This window comes from Corylus avellana, chromosome ca7, assembly GCF_901000735.1.
Source record: "Corylus avellana chromosome ca7, CavTom2PMs-1.0".
NCBI lineage: Eukaryota > Viridiplantae > Streptophyta > Magnoliopsida > Fagales > Betulaceae > Corylus > Corylus avellana.
This window is the reverse complement of record NC_081547.1, coordinates 7,262,273-7,279,006: the sequence shown is the minus strand read 5'-3', so window position 1 is coordinate 7,279,006 and position 16,734 is coordinate 7,262,273. Positions and strand designations below refer to the sequence as shown.

General features: G+C 35.0%; 2 protein-coding genes across 2 annotated transcripts; both read left to right on the top strand.

The window, feature by feature from the left end:
- Positions 1–4,700: 4,700 nt before the first annotated feature.
- Positions 4,701–6,504, top strand: LOC132187187 (uncharacterized protein C594.04c). The gene is made up of 3 exons (XM_059601408.1): positions 4,701–5,117; positions 5,225–5,488; positions 5,888–6,504. The coding sequence occupies exons 1-3, from the start codon at positions 4,851–4,853 to the stop codon at positions 6,365–6,367; spliced, it is 1,011 nt and encodes a 336-aa protein (XP_059457391.1). The 5' UTR covers positions 4,701–4,850; the 3' UTR covers positions 6,368–6,504.
- Positions 6,505–10,392: 3,888 nt separating this feature from the next.
- On the top strand, positions 10,393–12,975 carry LOC132188436 (probable inactive purple acid phosphatase 29). Its single transcript, XM_059602881.1, has 4 exons — positions 10,393–11,072; positions 11,168–11,562; positions 11,674–12,124; positions 12,630–12,975. The coding sequence occupies exons 1-4, from the start codon at positions 10,802–10,804 to the stop codon at positions 12,662–12,664; spliced, it is 1,152 nt and encodes a 383-aa protein (XP_059458864.1). The 5' UTR covers positions 10,393–10,801; the 3' UTR covers positions 12,665–12,975.
- Positions 12,976–16,734: the final 3,759 nt, after the last annotated feature.

The following is a 16,734-nucleotide window of genomic DNA, read 5'->3' as shown; positions in this document are numbered from 1 at the left end:
TGCTACACTCACATTCTTAATACTATGGTTACAGCTCTACGACTTGTAGCACGGCATTTTTATTTTTATTTTATTATTATTATTATTATTTCAATATAATTAGAAGAAATACCATAAGGGACTAGGGCGATATTAGAACTTTTAGTTTTAAGGATAAAATTAAGAAAATAAATAAATAAATATTGGGGGGCAAAAGTTAATTTTTAAAGGTCTATTTCTTTTTTTAAAAAAATTATATTTTTGGGACCAACCTATAATAATATAAATATATATTTTATATTAAAATATAACATTAAAACGATGTTTTTGTCTTAAACACCAAAACGGTGTCATTTTAAATACGAGTTAGGAATAGGGTTTCAACATATTCATTATTTTTTTATAACACTTTAACCCAAATCTATTTAAAATAAGCCTAAAAAAGACACAATAAAGGTATAAAACATCGCAAAAACTCCAAAAGTCCATATATATATATATAAATGTATAAAAAAAAAAAAATTATAAAACTGATGGTTATTGGTTTGAATAACTGCTAATGCCTACTCAGATCAATTGTGGACTGCTAACTGCAACCACTTATACACCCCTACTATACATCATCTCTTGTTTTACATGCCAAAAGTTTGTGTGACGTATTTTCTTATAATATTTGGTGCGTAAAAATTATTTTTTTAAGTGAGATGATCACGTCATCTAGACAAAGAAATTTATGTTGGAAGAACTTTTCTCTAATTCATTTATAAAAATACCAAAAATTTCGGGAGAAACATAAATATTTTAATTATAAAAATAAAATAATTTTTTTTATTAACAAAAAAAAAAAACAAAAATTCTAACGTGTAAATTGCACATTACCGCCGCAACCCAGCAAAGATGGCTCTGGTAAAGCTGCTAGGCTAGGAGTTGGAGATGAGTACAAAAGGGGCGGAGAAAATTCAGCTTGTTCAGAATTTGGAGGAGGGAAATTGCAGGCTCATTCCTTATTGGGTTGAGCCCATTGAAGAGGAGGTCTAGCAGAATCCAGATTTACAAGCCCTTGTAAAAAGGATTGAACAAGAGAAGGGGCCGGGATCAGGATCTCCTCCTATTATTGGGAGAATTGGAGATTCTCCAATTTTCAACCCTAGCAATTTATTTTTATCCAACAACCCATACAATGCCATGTGTCCCACTTAATATTAAATAATATAATATTAATTATTTTTTTTTAAAAAAAATAATAATAAAAAATAAAAATCACATCAAAAAAATTGAGGTGACCAGCCACCCCAGTTGAGTTTAGGGGAGGCTTCGGCCACCCCTATGGCCCTTAGGGTTGGTTCAGCCACCCCCAAGGGCCAAATAAAAAAAAAAATTTGAAATTTTTTTGGCTATTGGGGATGAACGGACCACCCCCTAGGGCCAAGGGTGGTTTTGGCCAACCTAGTTTTTTTTTATTTGATTTTTTTATTTTTTTTATTTGATTTTTCTTTCTTATTATTTTTCTTTTTATTTTCTTTTTAAAAAATGAATTAATATTTTATTATTTAATTTAGGTGGGACACGTGGCATCGTATGGGCTGTTGCATAAAAATGGATGGTCAGGATTGAAAATTGGAGAATCTCCAATTCTCCCAGTAATGGGAGGGGATCCTAATCCGCTGGGCCACGAGAATTTAAGAGAAGAGAAGTGCTGGAGAGCCAAAGAAAATTGTCCAAATTTTTTTTCAAAATAACGTGGCAAAATTTCAACCACCTCTTGAATTTTCATTTTAAAATTTTACCACGTCAGTTTGGAAAAAATTTTGGACAATTTTCTTTGGCTCTCTAACACTTTTCTTAAGAGAGAGGGGGAGGCCCGAAGGGGGATTATTTTCCTTTAAGAAAAATTATCCATAATTTTATGCATGTTTGAAAGGGGATGAGAAAACATGTTTGAAATTTTATGCAAGAATGCCAACCATGCCAAAGACACATCAGTACACTTCATTCATAGATTGTCAACTTCAAAGGAAAAATAAAATAATATTGTATCGCTGTGGATAAATTGTCGAAGTACGGATAAATTAGTTGTGAGATAAAAATATAGGTTTTAATATTATTATGAAGTCTTAATCTTTATAGTAATGCTATCATACAACATTGTTATTTCATTATACTGACCTTTTTTAAAAAAAAAAATAAAAAAAATTTAACATGTTCGTACAAGGGAAGAGAAAAAATAAAGAGATATTCGAACTAATAATTTTTGCTTCATAAGACATGGTCCTCGGTCGATTGAACTACCCATTAAATTGAACTACTCATTAAAAACACTTTTCGTTATAAGTTTATTTAAAAACATTTATATCGGGAATAAAAACATTGATGAATTTATCCCCAACCCTAGTGTTGTTAGGAGGCCTAGTTCATCTCTCTACCTTAAAAGATTTAGTATAATTATATCATTCTTCTTACTGTTTCTTAACATAAGAATGATCCCAATGCTTTTCCAATCAATCGACCAATTATACCCATTCTATCTCAAAAGCACATAACATTTATATTATTATTATTATTTAAATTTTGCTAAATATGTTTTGAGCAATAGTAGTATCAATGTATTATCTATCTTATTCTTATGATTACAATAAACTTGTCCTCCAGTCCAATCCATGCATGCTAAACACGCAAAAAAGGAATTTTATGCGCCGACCTATGCATGCTATGGGAGAATTTTTTATTTTTTTTATTTAAAAAAAAAAGAAAAAGAAAAGAAAAATTAACCTTGTTGTGCTTTTGAAGTCGATGAAGTGTTGTGAGCTGCCATTGATGGCAATCATGGCCTCTCCAAGCAAAGCGTGGCAGCGCACAGTGAAGTAGTTTTGGGATCTAGATTTCCTTCTGTCGAGGAGAAATTATAGATTCTCTAATTATTAATCTCGATCTTTCATTTTAAATTTAATGGTCTAAAAATCATTTAAACTTCAATAAAACAAAAATCAGCAGGTCTCAAGAGATAGTTCAATCGGCTGGGATCACGCTTAACGAAGTAGATGTCACTAGCTCGAATTCCCTTCCTCCCTCTTGTGTGGACATGTTAAAAAATAAATAAATAAATAAAATCCAGTATTTAATGCCTCGGTTATACAAAAACAATTAACACTTTATAAACCATGGAAAAAAGCTTTTCAAGGTAAGTCAACTTTGAAATTCAACCTTAACCGTTGCTTACACTACAGCATACATGCTGTTATTTTAATAATAGCATGTAAGCCAAATCCAAATTTAAAATAAAAAAATATTAAATATTCTTCTAGTCTTTTTCTGGTGTACTCTCAACTGTAATGTAACGTGGAATCTCTAATCTCTCTCCAATTAAAGGAGATCTAGTTTAGGAGATCTAGTTTTATCCCCGTGTCTTGCGGGAATTGCGGAAATTATATGGGAATAGAGAGAAGAGAGCGGGGGGGACCAATGGCGAAGGGGAAGGTTTATATGTAATGTTGGAGTGGCATATATGATTAGGCACGCCACTTTAGGCTGCAAACATCATTACAAACACCACGGGGACAGGCATGGTAAGGGACCTCATCATCATAATTATGGTTTTTTTTATGTTATGTTATGTATGGGATTAAGCCCCTTTATCATTGCTAATTATTACTTTCAACCTGGATTCCACAATGCCTTCTCGTTTTTCGCATTCTATTGGGTAATTAAGGTTGACCAGAAGATTTACCCCTATGTTTGCTATTAGGAAGTGACGTGAAATTGTAGTAGATCTTATTGATACGAGAAAAAAATAAAATAGAATATTTTGTACGAAAAAGTGAAAAAAAAAAAATATTTTGTAGTGATTTTTTTATTTATTTAAATAGTAATAAAATAAAGAAATTTGTGGGCTAACTCATCTCATAACGCCGGTTCAATAAGGGAGGGTTGTTCATTTCGTTCTGTGGTAGGCTTTGATATTATGAAGAAATTTGTGGGTCTAACTCATTTCATAAAATCGATTAATAAGAAAGGGTTGCCAATTCTTTATAAACATGCCCAAGATCTTGTCTACAGGCAATGTGAGACTATTTCTTAATATAAAAAGTGATTGATGTGATGTAAAAAGTAAGAATGTTGGATGTTGATTTTGACAGGAGTAGTATGAGACTTTTTTTTAGTCCATTGGCAAACAGAGCCTAGAGTTTGTATATCTATTATTTAAATTTTTTAAAAGACGTGTATACATTGATATCATGTACACTGTTACATGCATTAACTTTAAATCTTGACGGTCATACTTTACTAACACGAGTAAATTTAAAATGTAACTTTCAAAACCGATACAATAAAGACATGTTTTTATAGCATGTAATTATCATTTATATTTCTAATAAGATATAATTCAACTAGGTCGTGGTGTAATCTACGTTTTTTTACAGACACTTTAACTTGAAACATCAAAAAATAATATATTAAATAATTTTCATTTTGACAAAATACCTAAAAAAACAAAATACCCATCGATAAAACCATCAAAGCTATCATCTTAGTTGGTCTTGGTCTCCCTAGTGGGTAGGCGGGAAATTCGGTTGTGGACATTAGATTATAACAGATAGAACATTTCATGCAATTGATTTGAATTAACGGTAAAAATATGTGTCACGGAGGTGGAAGACTAAAAGGGCTGGATTCGTCAAATGATTAAGATTCTCTCAATGCAGCGTGGGTTTGGCATGGTAACAGGGACCTAATCATCATTTGGGCGGGCCTGTCGTGCCGAAAGACTATTCATGCTGATAATCTTGTATTTTTCACGGTGGGGCCGTCGGAGAACAAAATAAATAGGCGGTTTCTCACAGCACCAAACCATTGACAATTTGACACGAACAGCCATGGGTTTTGGTGGTGGCGGCGATGGTTATCGTGGTAACTTGAAAAACGCCATTATAGCATTTCTAGCTCCCCTTCCCTCCATTCTCTTCTACCTCTCATTCCTTAACCGTATTGCTTCTACTGGGAGTGAGGGAGATTCGCTTTCTGATCTCCATCCTCTTTGGACATGGTGCTATCACCACCCTCTTCTGTTAGCCAACGCTCTCTTCTTCCTCAACGTTAATGTGCTCTTTTGGATCATCGGCAATATCCAGAATAACCACTGGGTACGTTGCTTTTTGTCGTTTTCCCTTCAGAACTACTCTGCTGCTTCAATTCTCATTTCTTTCCGATTGATCGTTGACTTTTGCTGTCTGGTTTGACTTGGGTGCAGATGATAGATTTGTATTGGACGGTGATTCCGGTGATGCTTGTTCATTACTACGCAACTCACCCTTTGGCTCACTACAACTGGTGGAGGTCGAGGATCGCGATGTTGATGACCTCGGTGTGGAGTTTAAGGCTCTCCCATAACTACTTCAGGCGTGAAGGCTGGCGGTGGGGCGCCAGGGAGGACTGGAGGTTCACCGATATGCGCCAACAGTACGGCAAGCACTGGTGGTGGGTGTCCTTTCTCGCCGTGTACCTCTCTCAGCAGGTAGTTTATGTGCCTATCTGACTGCAGGGTAACTGCTCGATGTATTACCTGAATGCAAACTATGTCAGCTTAATCATTCAGAATGGGTTACCCAAAATAGCCAAAAAGGTTATTTTGGCCAGTCCCGTAACAAAAAATAGCAAAAAAACTTCATCATTTGGCTAGCCACAGTGCGCTCAACAATGCATTAAAAAACTAATAACAAAAATAATCTGATTCTCTTACTTTTTGAGAATAGTAAAAATAGGTAAAGAAATAACAATTTAAAAGAATAGTGGAAATAAATAGCTAAATGTTGAGTTGAATGTAAGTGCTTTGAAAAAGTTGAAAATTAAAATAGAAAAAAATAATGTTATTTATCTAAAACATTTGTTGAGCAGAAATTGAATGCTTGTACAGGTATTTCTGATTGGAGTAAGCCTCCCATTGTATGTTGTACACTCGGTCAATGAGCCATTGAACATCTGGGATTCAATTGCAATCGTTGTCTCTGTGTGTGGCATCATTGTTGCGTACCATGCGGACAAGCAACTCCATGACTTTGTGACTAGGAACAGCAAACTAAAGGAGCTTGGAAAGCCAATGGTACCCAATCTTGACAAGGGCTTGTGGAATTACTCCCGGCATCCAAATTACTTCGGAGAGCAGTTGTGGTGGTGGGGATTGGTTATATTTGCATGGAACCTTGGACATGGATGGACATTTTTCGGAGCTCTTATCAATAGTATGTGCTTAGCGTATGTGACTAGGCTTGTGGAGGACCGAATGCTGAAACAAGATTACAGAGCTGAGGCTTATAGGCTTTACCAGAAGACAACTTCAGTGTGGATACCTTGGTTCAAGTCATCCACGATAGGAGGAAAAGATAAAAGCAATTGACTTGATATAATGGGGCTAAGCTCTCGTAGTTATCTTTATCAGCATTATCCTTTATATTCTGTGTTCTTGCCTTGTTTCATCTAGACTTTATGTACGTACGTTTATTTCAAGAAAAAGTTGGATTTTGTTTGTGCTTAGTCAAATAGACCATTGTATGCATTGTACTTGTACAAATCCTTCTGCATATGCTAAAGAATTCACCTTTGTTTTCTGAAGTTTTCAAAGGTTTACAAAAGGTTTAAGACTGATGTTCCTAAAGGTTTATGAGAGAGATTAATGTTAATAAATGAATGGTGAAGCAAAATATTTGGCTGCATGGAGTTTCTTAGCTGGTGTTTAAAGTGTAATACAAAATGTCATCTAGATTGGATTAGAATGCTTAAGCAAGAAACCATGCTATAAGCTCTCCCAGTGCCTTTGAAGCCTGAAAAATGATCCTGGCAAGCAGTATGATATAAACAGAAGTGGCTAAAGTAGGTTATTATATTTCTTTGTTTAGAAGCTTGAAAAAGTGGAGATTTGGATCCTATGCCATGTGGGTGGTATATGGTAGATACATCTAACCTCCAAAATTTAGGATAGGATGCTGCTGGCAAATTGTCAGAATGTCCACTTTTTCTTAATCTCCATTCTAGAGTAAAATGAAGTGTGTCTAGCTACCATCACATGTTTGATGGTAGTATTCTACTCCATTTTGAAAATGTTCATGTCTTGAAGAACACATATTGTGAAGTGTTTGGGTAACGTAAGTAGGATTAGAGCCTTTCCTAAACTCCATTAACTTTGAAGAAAGGTGACCTGGTTTCATTGTTTAATTTAAGAAGAGGTTTGTTAGAAGATAGCTTTATTGGAGTACTTAAGAAAAAAATGTATTATGAAAAAAATATTTGATGTTATCCATTGATGAACCAACAGGAAAGGGAGACACTATTGGTGTTGTCCTGCTATGTGTGTGCCTGCATATGGGTTGTAGGAAACAAATAAAAGGCGAAGAACTATAATATGGATGACAAAATTAGATAAATTTTTTCCATCATACAAGGTACGGATCACTTGGCACAGTAAAACTAGGACATTAGATAACTTTCTTACCATAATACAAGATACAGATCACTTTTCATAGTAAAACTAATGAAAAAAATTTACTTGAGTTAAAGGGAATTTTTTTTTTTTTGGTTTTTTTTTTTTGTTTTGTTTTTGCAGTTAGAGCCTATTTTGTTAGTAAGGTGGTTCAATGGGGCTGGACCTAGGGTTTCTAAATGTTTTCTTTTGCAAGGAAAATGCCTAAATTAAGACAACTTTTATTACAACTTCCTTACAAACTCATATGACCGTCTGCATACGTGCCATATGGTGCAATATGAGTGAAAAAATAAAGCACAAAATTTGACAAGTAAATTTACTTTTTTAGTAGTTGATGTGGTAAGTTATGTCAGCTTGTAAAAGACTTGTAATAAAAGTTATAGTACTCCTAACAATTGTTTGGCGTTGACCTTGTTAACAGTGGAAACAGGGCTGGCTCAGTTCTTTATTTGCTGGTAGTGCTGCTGTTGGTTCTGTTTGGAAGAATGGTTGCAGATCGGCATAATGTTGATGGATTCTAAATTTTTTGCAGGGAATGAAAAGAGTTTATGAGGTAGAGTTTTGTGATCTATTGAGGAGTTAAGGATTATATATATATATATAGGTATCTGTTGGTGGTGATCTATCATTTAGATGTCTATTCATCTGGAAAGAATGTGGAGGCTTTGCCATGCCTTCTGCACAGATAAAGGCTTTAGGACTTCAAACAATGATTTGCCAGATAGTGGCTATGCTTTACTTGTAACTTCCGCTTTGAGTGTAAAATCATCTTTTCCATTTTACCAAAATTAATTTCCCTTATGGTTACATATATTGAAAAATCCTATATACAGGACATGTGTCGTTCTTTTCAAGGTTGATATGACATGATTTCGAATTAAAAACCTAGTTCTATTTACTAAAAGTCTAAATGTTATGGAGAATTACTCTACATCAATTTTAAAGGAGAAAATATGAATACTTGTCTAGAAATACCTATGTTGAGGAGTGTTCAGGTTGCCAAATTTGCCATCGGTCCATCTGATGGGTTACGGGCAAATTTATAGCCTTTAACCCAGGCGGACATATACTATATTCACTATCTGCACATATGTGGGCTAATAATGAAATATGGGTAGATAGAAGTAGATAATACCATATATATATATAGTTTTGACTTATAAAACAACATCGTTTTGTTTTGGGATTTAATTCCAAAAATAGGATTAAGCCCACCTCAAAAGGCTCATTAAATTTTTTTCAAAAAAGGCAAGCACGTATAAATTAAGTCCATAGATTTTTTTTTTTTTTTTTTTTAAAAAGAAGACTACAAAAATCAAAGAGAGCCAAAAATGCAAAGTGGATGTCACGGGCAGTTATGGGTGGATTTCGCCCGCCTTAAACAGGCAGATGATTACTAAAAATTTTCATTCACAGAGTGCGATGCAGATATAAAATAAGAATATTATTTGCTCGCTCATATAATGCAGTTCACACCTTTTCGTATGCTTGTTCGTAAGCTATCATTTTCAGTTTTTGGTTACAATAAGTTTAGGCATGATCAATGTCTATTCTATATCAAGACTGCAACTAACAACTTCGAACCACCAATATTTACTGCAATTATGCATATCTTGTCTACTTGTATTGACCTTGATGCCTCAACTACACTATTTAATAAGCAAATGCAATGGCCTTCTTTTACACTTGAGGTATTTGGCAGGGTGTGTACACTTTCCTCTTACTGAACACTCAAATCGTGGTTACAGATAATTTAGATGTCAACATTTGACATTACTCCAGTGACAAGGTGTGTTGATATACATACATTTTTTTCTCTCTTTCTTTTTTTAACTTATTCCTCCATTGACGGACTGTGACAAAAAGCTCACGGAGTAAACAGTTAATGGGCATTGAAATTCAAGATTCAAGAGATTAATAATATGACAATAAGATTCAAAACAAAACGGTCACTGTCCACATCCAGGATGTCTGTTGAGGCCCGTGAAGAGATACAGAGTTGATTCTTCATAAAACATGTTGGAAGATCTGCAAACCCGTTGTGAATGTCTTTGTTGTTTTTGCTGTCTTCTTTTGCTCGAATTGTTTTCTCCGCCCGCTCTTTGCCGTGCCTGATAGGTAATTTGCACTTCACTTGTCTCGTTACGCCACTGTGTGAGAATACAGAAACTCAGCAAGGCAAGTGAATATTCGCAAAGTTAATTAGTGTACATAATTAAGGGACAAATAACATAAATTCCTTCTATTTAGTTTATTAAATTTACATTTTTAAAAATAAATAAAGTTTTTCTTCGAACTGAGTTAGAAAAATTTTCTTTAACTTAGTCTATAAAAGTGATATGTGTCCCTTGAACATGTGAGATGCATGTGAGTTTTTAATAGTAACCTCAAAATTAGAATAAATTTTATTAATAACTAATGTGCATCTCACATGTTACTAAAAAAAGGGACACATATCACTTGTATAAACTAGGTTGAAAAAAATTCTTCTAACCCAGTTTGGAGGAAGATTTTGTCCTATAAAAAAAAAAGACAGAGTTTTCCTCTAAACTAGGTTGGAGGAACTTCTTTCAACTCAGTTTATAAAAATGACATGTGTCATTTGAACATGTAACCTGCACATGTCTTTTAATAGTAAGGACAAAATTAGAATAAATAATATTAAAAATTTATGTGCATATCACATATTAAAAAAATAGACATATATTATTTTTATAGACAGAGTTGAAGAAAGTTACTCCAATCCAGTTTAGAAAACAACTCTATCTAAAAAAAAAAAAAAAAATAGGGTAAATGTTTTTTTTTTTTTTTTTTGGTTTGTTTTTAAATTTGCACCTACCCATTTGGGTTAGGTGAAGATCATAATTCCTGCATTAATAGGGCACTTAATGAGAGGTAGAAAGAAATATATAGGAAAAAAAGAAAAAAAGTACAAGTACAAGTTGAAGGAGAAGAAAACATCTTCCCCTTTCTGTCTTTCAGAAAAAAAAAAATCTGAAATTGAGTTGACGTAGCCGATGGTGATATTAATGTTGTTTTAGAGAGGGTCGTATTCGGTGATAATTAACCTTGAATCTAATCCGATTTTCGTGCTTAATTAGAACTCAAAGTATTTATTTACAAGTATCTTCTCATTCTGCTTACCTATCAGGATTCAATCATGCCGTGGGAATATACCAGGGCATAAATTAATCGTTCTTTGTAGATGTAAACAAAGAAGATAGAAGAATGACGGAGAGAGAGAAAAGGGTGGGATGAACGGCGAGGAGGGGTCGGCAGTCAATCGTCGGAAGGGATTTTGTGGGCTTGTTTGAACTTTGAAAATAAGGAAACCCATATAAGAAGAAGAAAATGAAAGGGTGTTGGAAGTTGACGGCGGTGGCAGTACTTTGCCTTTACTGGGTTCCGATCTGGGGCTTCGCTGCGGAAAAACAACTCCGGTTTGGGAAAAATGGGGAGTTCAAGATACTGCAAGTGGCGGACATGCATTTCGCCGACGGCAAGACGACGCCTTGTGAGGATGTGCTCCCCAGTCAGGTCGCCTCTTGTTCCGACCTCAACACCACCGCCTTTGTCCGCCGCATGATCCTCGCCGAGAAACCCCATCTCATTGTTTTCACCGGTAACTTTGTCTTTTCTTTATGCTGCCTGCTTCCTTTTAACAAGTGATATTGAACTTAGGCATTTGATTAATTACTGCTAACCTTTGTGGTACAGGGGATAACATCTTTGGGTTTGACGCTACGGATGCAGCCAAGTCTTTGAATGCTGCATTTGCGCCGGCAATCTCATCCAACATCCCGTGGGCTGCTGTTCTGGGGAACCATGATCAGGAATCTACCCTCTCAAGGGAAGGGGTGATGAAACATATTGTTGGCCTGAAGAACACACTGGCTCGGGTCAATCCTGTGGAAGCCCACATTATTGATGGTTTTGGGAACTATAACATCGAGGTTGGCGGTGTTAAGGGCTCTGGTTTTGAAAACAAGTCGGTTCTCAATCTGTACTTCCTTGACAGTGGAGATTATTCCACTGTTTCTTCCATCCCTGGCTATGGTTGGATCAAACCCTCTCAACAACTTTGGTTTGAACGCACTTCTGCAAAGCTTCGGGTACTAATCTCACATTTTTTTTTTTTTTTTTTTCAATTGGAAGTATAGAATATCACAACAAGAATACACTTATGATAATCTGTTTAACAACCATACCTGTTTTCATTGCAGAGAGCATACAGGGACAAGCCAGAGGCTCAGAAAGGGCCTGCACCCGGGCTTGCATACTTTCACATTCCGTTGCCGGAATTTGCGAGTTTCGACTCAACCAACTTCACTGGTGTGAGACAGGAAGGCATTAGCTCTGCTTCTGTGAACTCTGGCTTCTTCACAACCATGGTGGCTGCAGGGGATGTGAAGGCAGCTTTCACTGGCCATGACCATCTCAATGACTTCTGTGGCAAGCTAAACAATATACAGCTCTGTTATGCTGGGGGATTTGGATACCATGCTTATGGGAAGGCTGGATGGGCAAGGAGAGCCAGAGTGGTGGTAGCAAACTTGGAGAAGACAGAGAAGGGTGGTTGGGGAGCTGTAAAATCGATCAAAACATGGAAGCGGCTAGATGATAAGCATCTCACGGCTATCGATGGTCAGGTCCTCTGGAGCAAGACCTCTACCGGTAAGGTTTCCTAAAGTTCCATGCATGCTTTTTGCTTAATGGTGATCTTAGCTTATCCTGTAGCTTTAGAGAAAAGCAATTGTTAGGAACATCTACATGATATACCCTGCTGATGCCAAAACATAACCTCTGTGTTTACACTTCTCTCTTGGTGTTACAGACCTAGGACAAGGTCTCCTTGTAGGCTTGAAGTCCATCCTTGCCAATGTCCTTGCCCTACTTTCATACCAGAAAATTAGATAGGAAACACTACAAATCAACTTTCCTCCTTTTTGTTGTTTGTTATATTTTGTCTTGTTTAAGACACATTTTGGCTTCCGTGACATGTGTAGAAACTTGCACTAATATAGAGAAATGATTATGGGGAGGACCAATAGCATGTCTCTGCACTAATATCAAACACCAGTTTCAGTGTCCTTGTCAGATGCATCTATCTGCATTCTTGTTTTCCATTCGATGTCAGCTGTTTTTTCCCAATTTTCTAATTCTAGTTTGCTCTGAACAGGACCCCGCAGAAAAAAACAAATTGGTGGCACTTGAGTAGCAGGCGTATGAAAAACAATTACTATATACAAGTACATTGATAACAAGTTGGCTGTGAGGAAGAAAGTTTTGGAACTGGTTTGATGGGAACATTTTAATGTATTGTTACACTATAAATTTATCTAGACATTCTGTTTGGCATACGTATCTTGAGAATAACTGAAACTATAGGAGGTAACTTACAAGGCTACATGAAAAACATTTTCTGGAGGACGTTTTGTAATATGATTAAGTATTTGTATGCCATGTAATTCTGTGTTCTAATATGGTATTCAGGTCTGAATGAAGTTTGGATATTTGTGTATTAAGGCTGGTTGCCTTTTGAACATTGTGATGCATTTGTAGTAAGTTAGTGTAATATTTTGAGGCATGGGGGCTTGGTGCAGTACACAATCTGAGAAGATGACTAGGCTTTAACTCAGAATTACCACACATAAAGCAACTGGATTAAAGATTACAATACACTCAAGGAACGAGAACCTTGACTACAGCTCTTTCATTACTAATTTATTAAACAATAGCTTTTGCGACAAAAAATTAAGATTTTGTCATGACCATGAGCTAAAATAAAATGGCACATAAAACAAAATGGATTTTTCAGTGAAGCCTCCATACCAGCCTGCCATTTAAGAACATCAGCAACCAGATTACCATCCCTAACGTGCTTCATAATCCTCTGTCCAATCCCACCGGCCATGCTTATGAAGCCCAATCAAGAGCGATGTTACAGTGACTAAATCAACAACAAAGCCTCTGCCTTCCATTTCTTCCACCAATCTCAGTGCTTCCTCAAGCAGAGCCTCCCTACAAAGTTGCAACACAACAATGCTGTACGTAACACCATCCACAAACCGACCCTTCTTCTTCAAGTCACAAAACAGAGTGTAACCAGCCTCAGCCCTCCCATTCCTAAACAACCCATCAATCACAATATTATGTGTCCAACACGAGGCTCGTACCCCATCTTGAACCAGTTTCTCAAACAGTTGGCAGGCTTCCATGACCTTCCTCGCCTTAAACATCCCATCTAGGAGTGAATTGTACACACTAGTATCCGGGCTAAACCCATTGTACTGCATCTCACAAAAAATCTTGCTTGCATCCTCTATTCGATAGGATTTTCAGCACCCTGGAATAAGTATTCGATACCGTACGTAAACTCATCAGGCCCATGATCGGATCCTTTCAATTCTTCCCACACATGTAGAGCAATTTCAACCTTCCCAGCCAAGCATAGCTCCAGCACCTCCATGTGATCCAGTGGCGGAGCCACGTTGCCCCTTGGGGGTGCCACGGCACCCCCACGGATTTTAAATTTTTTTTTTTTTTTTTGTGGTTTTAACCCACGGCACCCTCAAAATAAAAAATAAAGAAAAAAAAAATCTTTTTACAAAAAATTCTATTCTTTTTACCCTCAAAATTCTTTTTTGTTTTAACTCACAGCACCTTCAAAAATTTGTTTTAACCCACAGCATCCTCAAAAAATTCTAGACAATTTTTTTTTTTTTTTTGTATTTTTATCTTTTTGATATAATGTCGACATGTTACATTTTTAATATATTAATTTGAGCACATATTTATGAACTTTTATAGATTTTTTTGTAATGTATATATTGTGTGAATTACCAAATTTTTAGGGTAAAGAAAATTTTTAAGACGCAAAAAAAAATTTAGTGTCACATCCAATATAAAATGACCGACTCCACCACCTATAGTGGAGGACTTCTTTCGTGCATATACTTTTCACAGTCCTCTTTCGTGCATATCCTTTTCACAGGGGTAGTGGGGGACTTCTTTTTTAAAAGTCATGTCCAATACGATTATTGCAGTAAAAGATAATTTCAAGAAATGAGTGATAACAGGAGACCAATGCCACTCACATTTATTTTATTCACATACCAACACAACTTGTCAAACAAGGGAATGAAATGTGTGTATATAATTGGTTCACTTTCCGTTTGTTAAAGGCTTTAGAGGTTTTAGTGGAAATATATTTTTTTGACGTAAAAAAATATATATAAGATTTTTTATTTTTTATTTATTTATTTATTTTTTTTGGAAAAATGAAAAAGTATGGATGTTTTGTATGAAAAAGTAAAAATTTTTTATTTTGTAATGATTTTTTTTTAATAGTAATAAAAAATGATTGGTGTAATATAAAAAGTAAGAATGTTGAAAAAATGAAAAAGTAAGATAATAGTATCAAGTCTCAAAGGCCTTTGCCAAATGAAACCTAGGAGTTGTTTGTTATCAATTTGTGGAAAAAAAAAAAGAAAAAAAAAAAGAGAATAATAATTAGTATAGAAAAGTAAAAATAATGATATTGAAAAGTGAAAATTTTTGTTTTGTAATGATTTCTTTATTTGAATAGTAGTAAAAAATAAATGATATGATATAAAAAGTAAATCAGTGACGGAGCCACGTTGCCCCTTGGGGGTGCCGATTTTAATTTAATTTAATTTAATTTTATTATTTTATTTTTGGTTTTAACCCACGGCACCCTCAAAATTAAAAAAAAAAAAAAAAAAAAATCTTTTTACAAAAAATTCTATTCTTTTTACCCTCAAAATTCTTTTTTGTTTTAACTCACGGCACCTTCAAAAAATTGTTTTAACCCACGGCACCCTCAAAAAATTCTAGACATTTTTTTTTTTTTTGATATAATGTCGACATGTTACATTTTTAATATATCAATTTGAGCACATATTTATGAACTTTTATAGGTATTTTTTGTAATACATATATTGTGTGAATTACCAAATTTTTAGGGTAAAGAAAATTTGTAAGATGCAAAAAAAATTTTAGTGGCACCCCCAATATAAAATGGCTGGCTCCGCCACTGATGTGATCCAAAATCTCGAGCGCCAAGTCGATCTTACCAGACTGAATCAACGCATCGAGTACGAGCTTGAAAGTCCCGGAATCGGCGACGACGCCCTCTCTTTGCCGTGCCGTGCCTGACTGGTAATGTGTACTTAATTAAAGGGATAAATTACACTTTTTTTTTTTTTTTTTGTCGATTTAGGGTTTGTTTGGGGTTGGGTTTGAAGAGCCTAAAAGTACTTTTAATACTAAAAAAACTTGTTTGAAACAAATTCTCGTTTGATAAAAAAATTAAAAACCCTTTTAAGGGTCCAAAAAACTTAAAAATGGCAAAAAAAAAAAAACACTTTTGACAAAAGTTTAAAAATAAAGCTTTTGCCCAAAAACTTTTTTTAACTTAAAACTCTATTTTTCAAACGTAATCACAAACACTTAATTGATTAAGTTTATTAAACCGACATATATTTTATATATATTTTTTTTTTGTAAAAAAGAAAAACGTGTTATGATAATTCTACTAAGAATGCATGTAAAATATTACATGTTTTAATAAGAACATAAATTATTTGAATACATTGATTGGTGTATTCGTATACCTGTTATGAACAACGAGTTCACAAATGTCTTGGGTTTGATGACTAGAAAAAGACGTAAACTTTACTCCCATCTTTTGTAGGGAAAAAGAAGACAAGAAAAAGATGGATGAGATAGGAAGAAATTGAAGGGAGTGTAATGCTAAATGTTTCTCTAGTGTTATTTTAAGAAATTCGGAAGGGCAAATCCAAAACTGCACCAAGGGAAAAAATAGTTTTTTTTTTATTAAAAAAAAAAATTTAAAAACATAATAAACAATTATTTAGGAATTAAAAAATATATAAAAAAACTAATAATTAAAAATATTAAAACAATTGAAAAACTTTAAAAAACTAAAAACTAGGAAAAATAAAAAATAAAAAAATAAAGGGATGACCCCTTGGCCAAAATGGGGTGGCTAGAGCCACCGCACATGGCCAGTCTGGGAGTAACTGAACCGCCCCCACCATGAGCCACTCTCATGGCCTTTGGGGTTGTCCGGCCAACTCCAAAAAGGCCAAAAAAAAAAAAATAATAAAAAATTGGTGGTTTAGTTTTTGGGGATGGCTGAGCCACCCTCATATCGGCCGTAGGGGGTGGCCGAAACCACCCCCAAAGGCCTCAAGCCACCCCCGTTTGGCCTAGAGGTGGTTTCGGACACCCCCCACAGC

Coding starts and splice junctions, on each gene's coding strand:
- LOC132187187 (XM_059601408.1), top strand. CDS start 4,851: ATGGGTTTTGGTGGTGGCGGCGATGGTTATCGTGGTAACTTGAAAAAC. Junction 5,118..5,224: donor ATATCCAGAATAACCACTGG/GTACGTTGCTTT, acceptor ACTTGGGTGCAG/ATGATAGATTTGTATTGGAC. Junction 5,489..5,887: donor CCGTGTACCTCTCTCAGCAG/GTAGTTTATGTG, acceptor ATGCTTGTACAG/GTATTTCTGATTGGAGTAAG.
- LOC132188436 (XM_059602881.1), top strand. CDS start 10,802: ATGAAAGGGTGTTGGAAGTTGACGGCGGTGGCAGTACTTTGCCTTTAC. Junction 11,073..11,167: donor CCATCTCATTGTTTTCACCG/GTAACTTTGTCT, acceptor TTTGTGGTACAG/GGGATAACATCTTTGGGTTT. Junction 12,125..12,629: donor CTGGAGCAAGACCTCTACCG/GTAAGGTTTCCT, acceptor TGCTCTGAACAG/GACCCCGCAGAAAAAAACAA.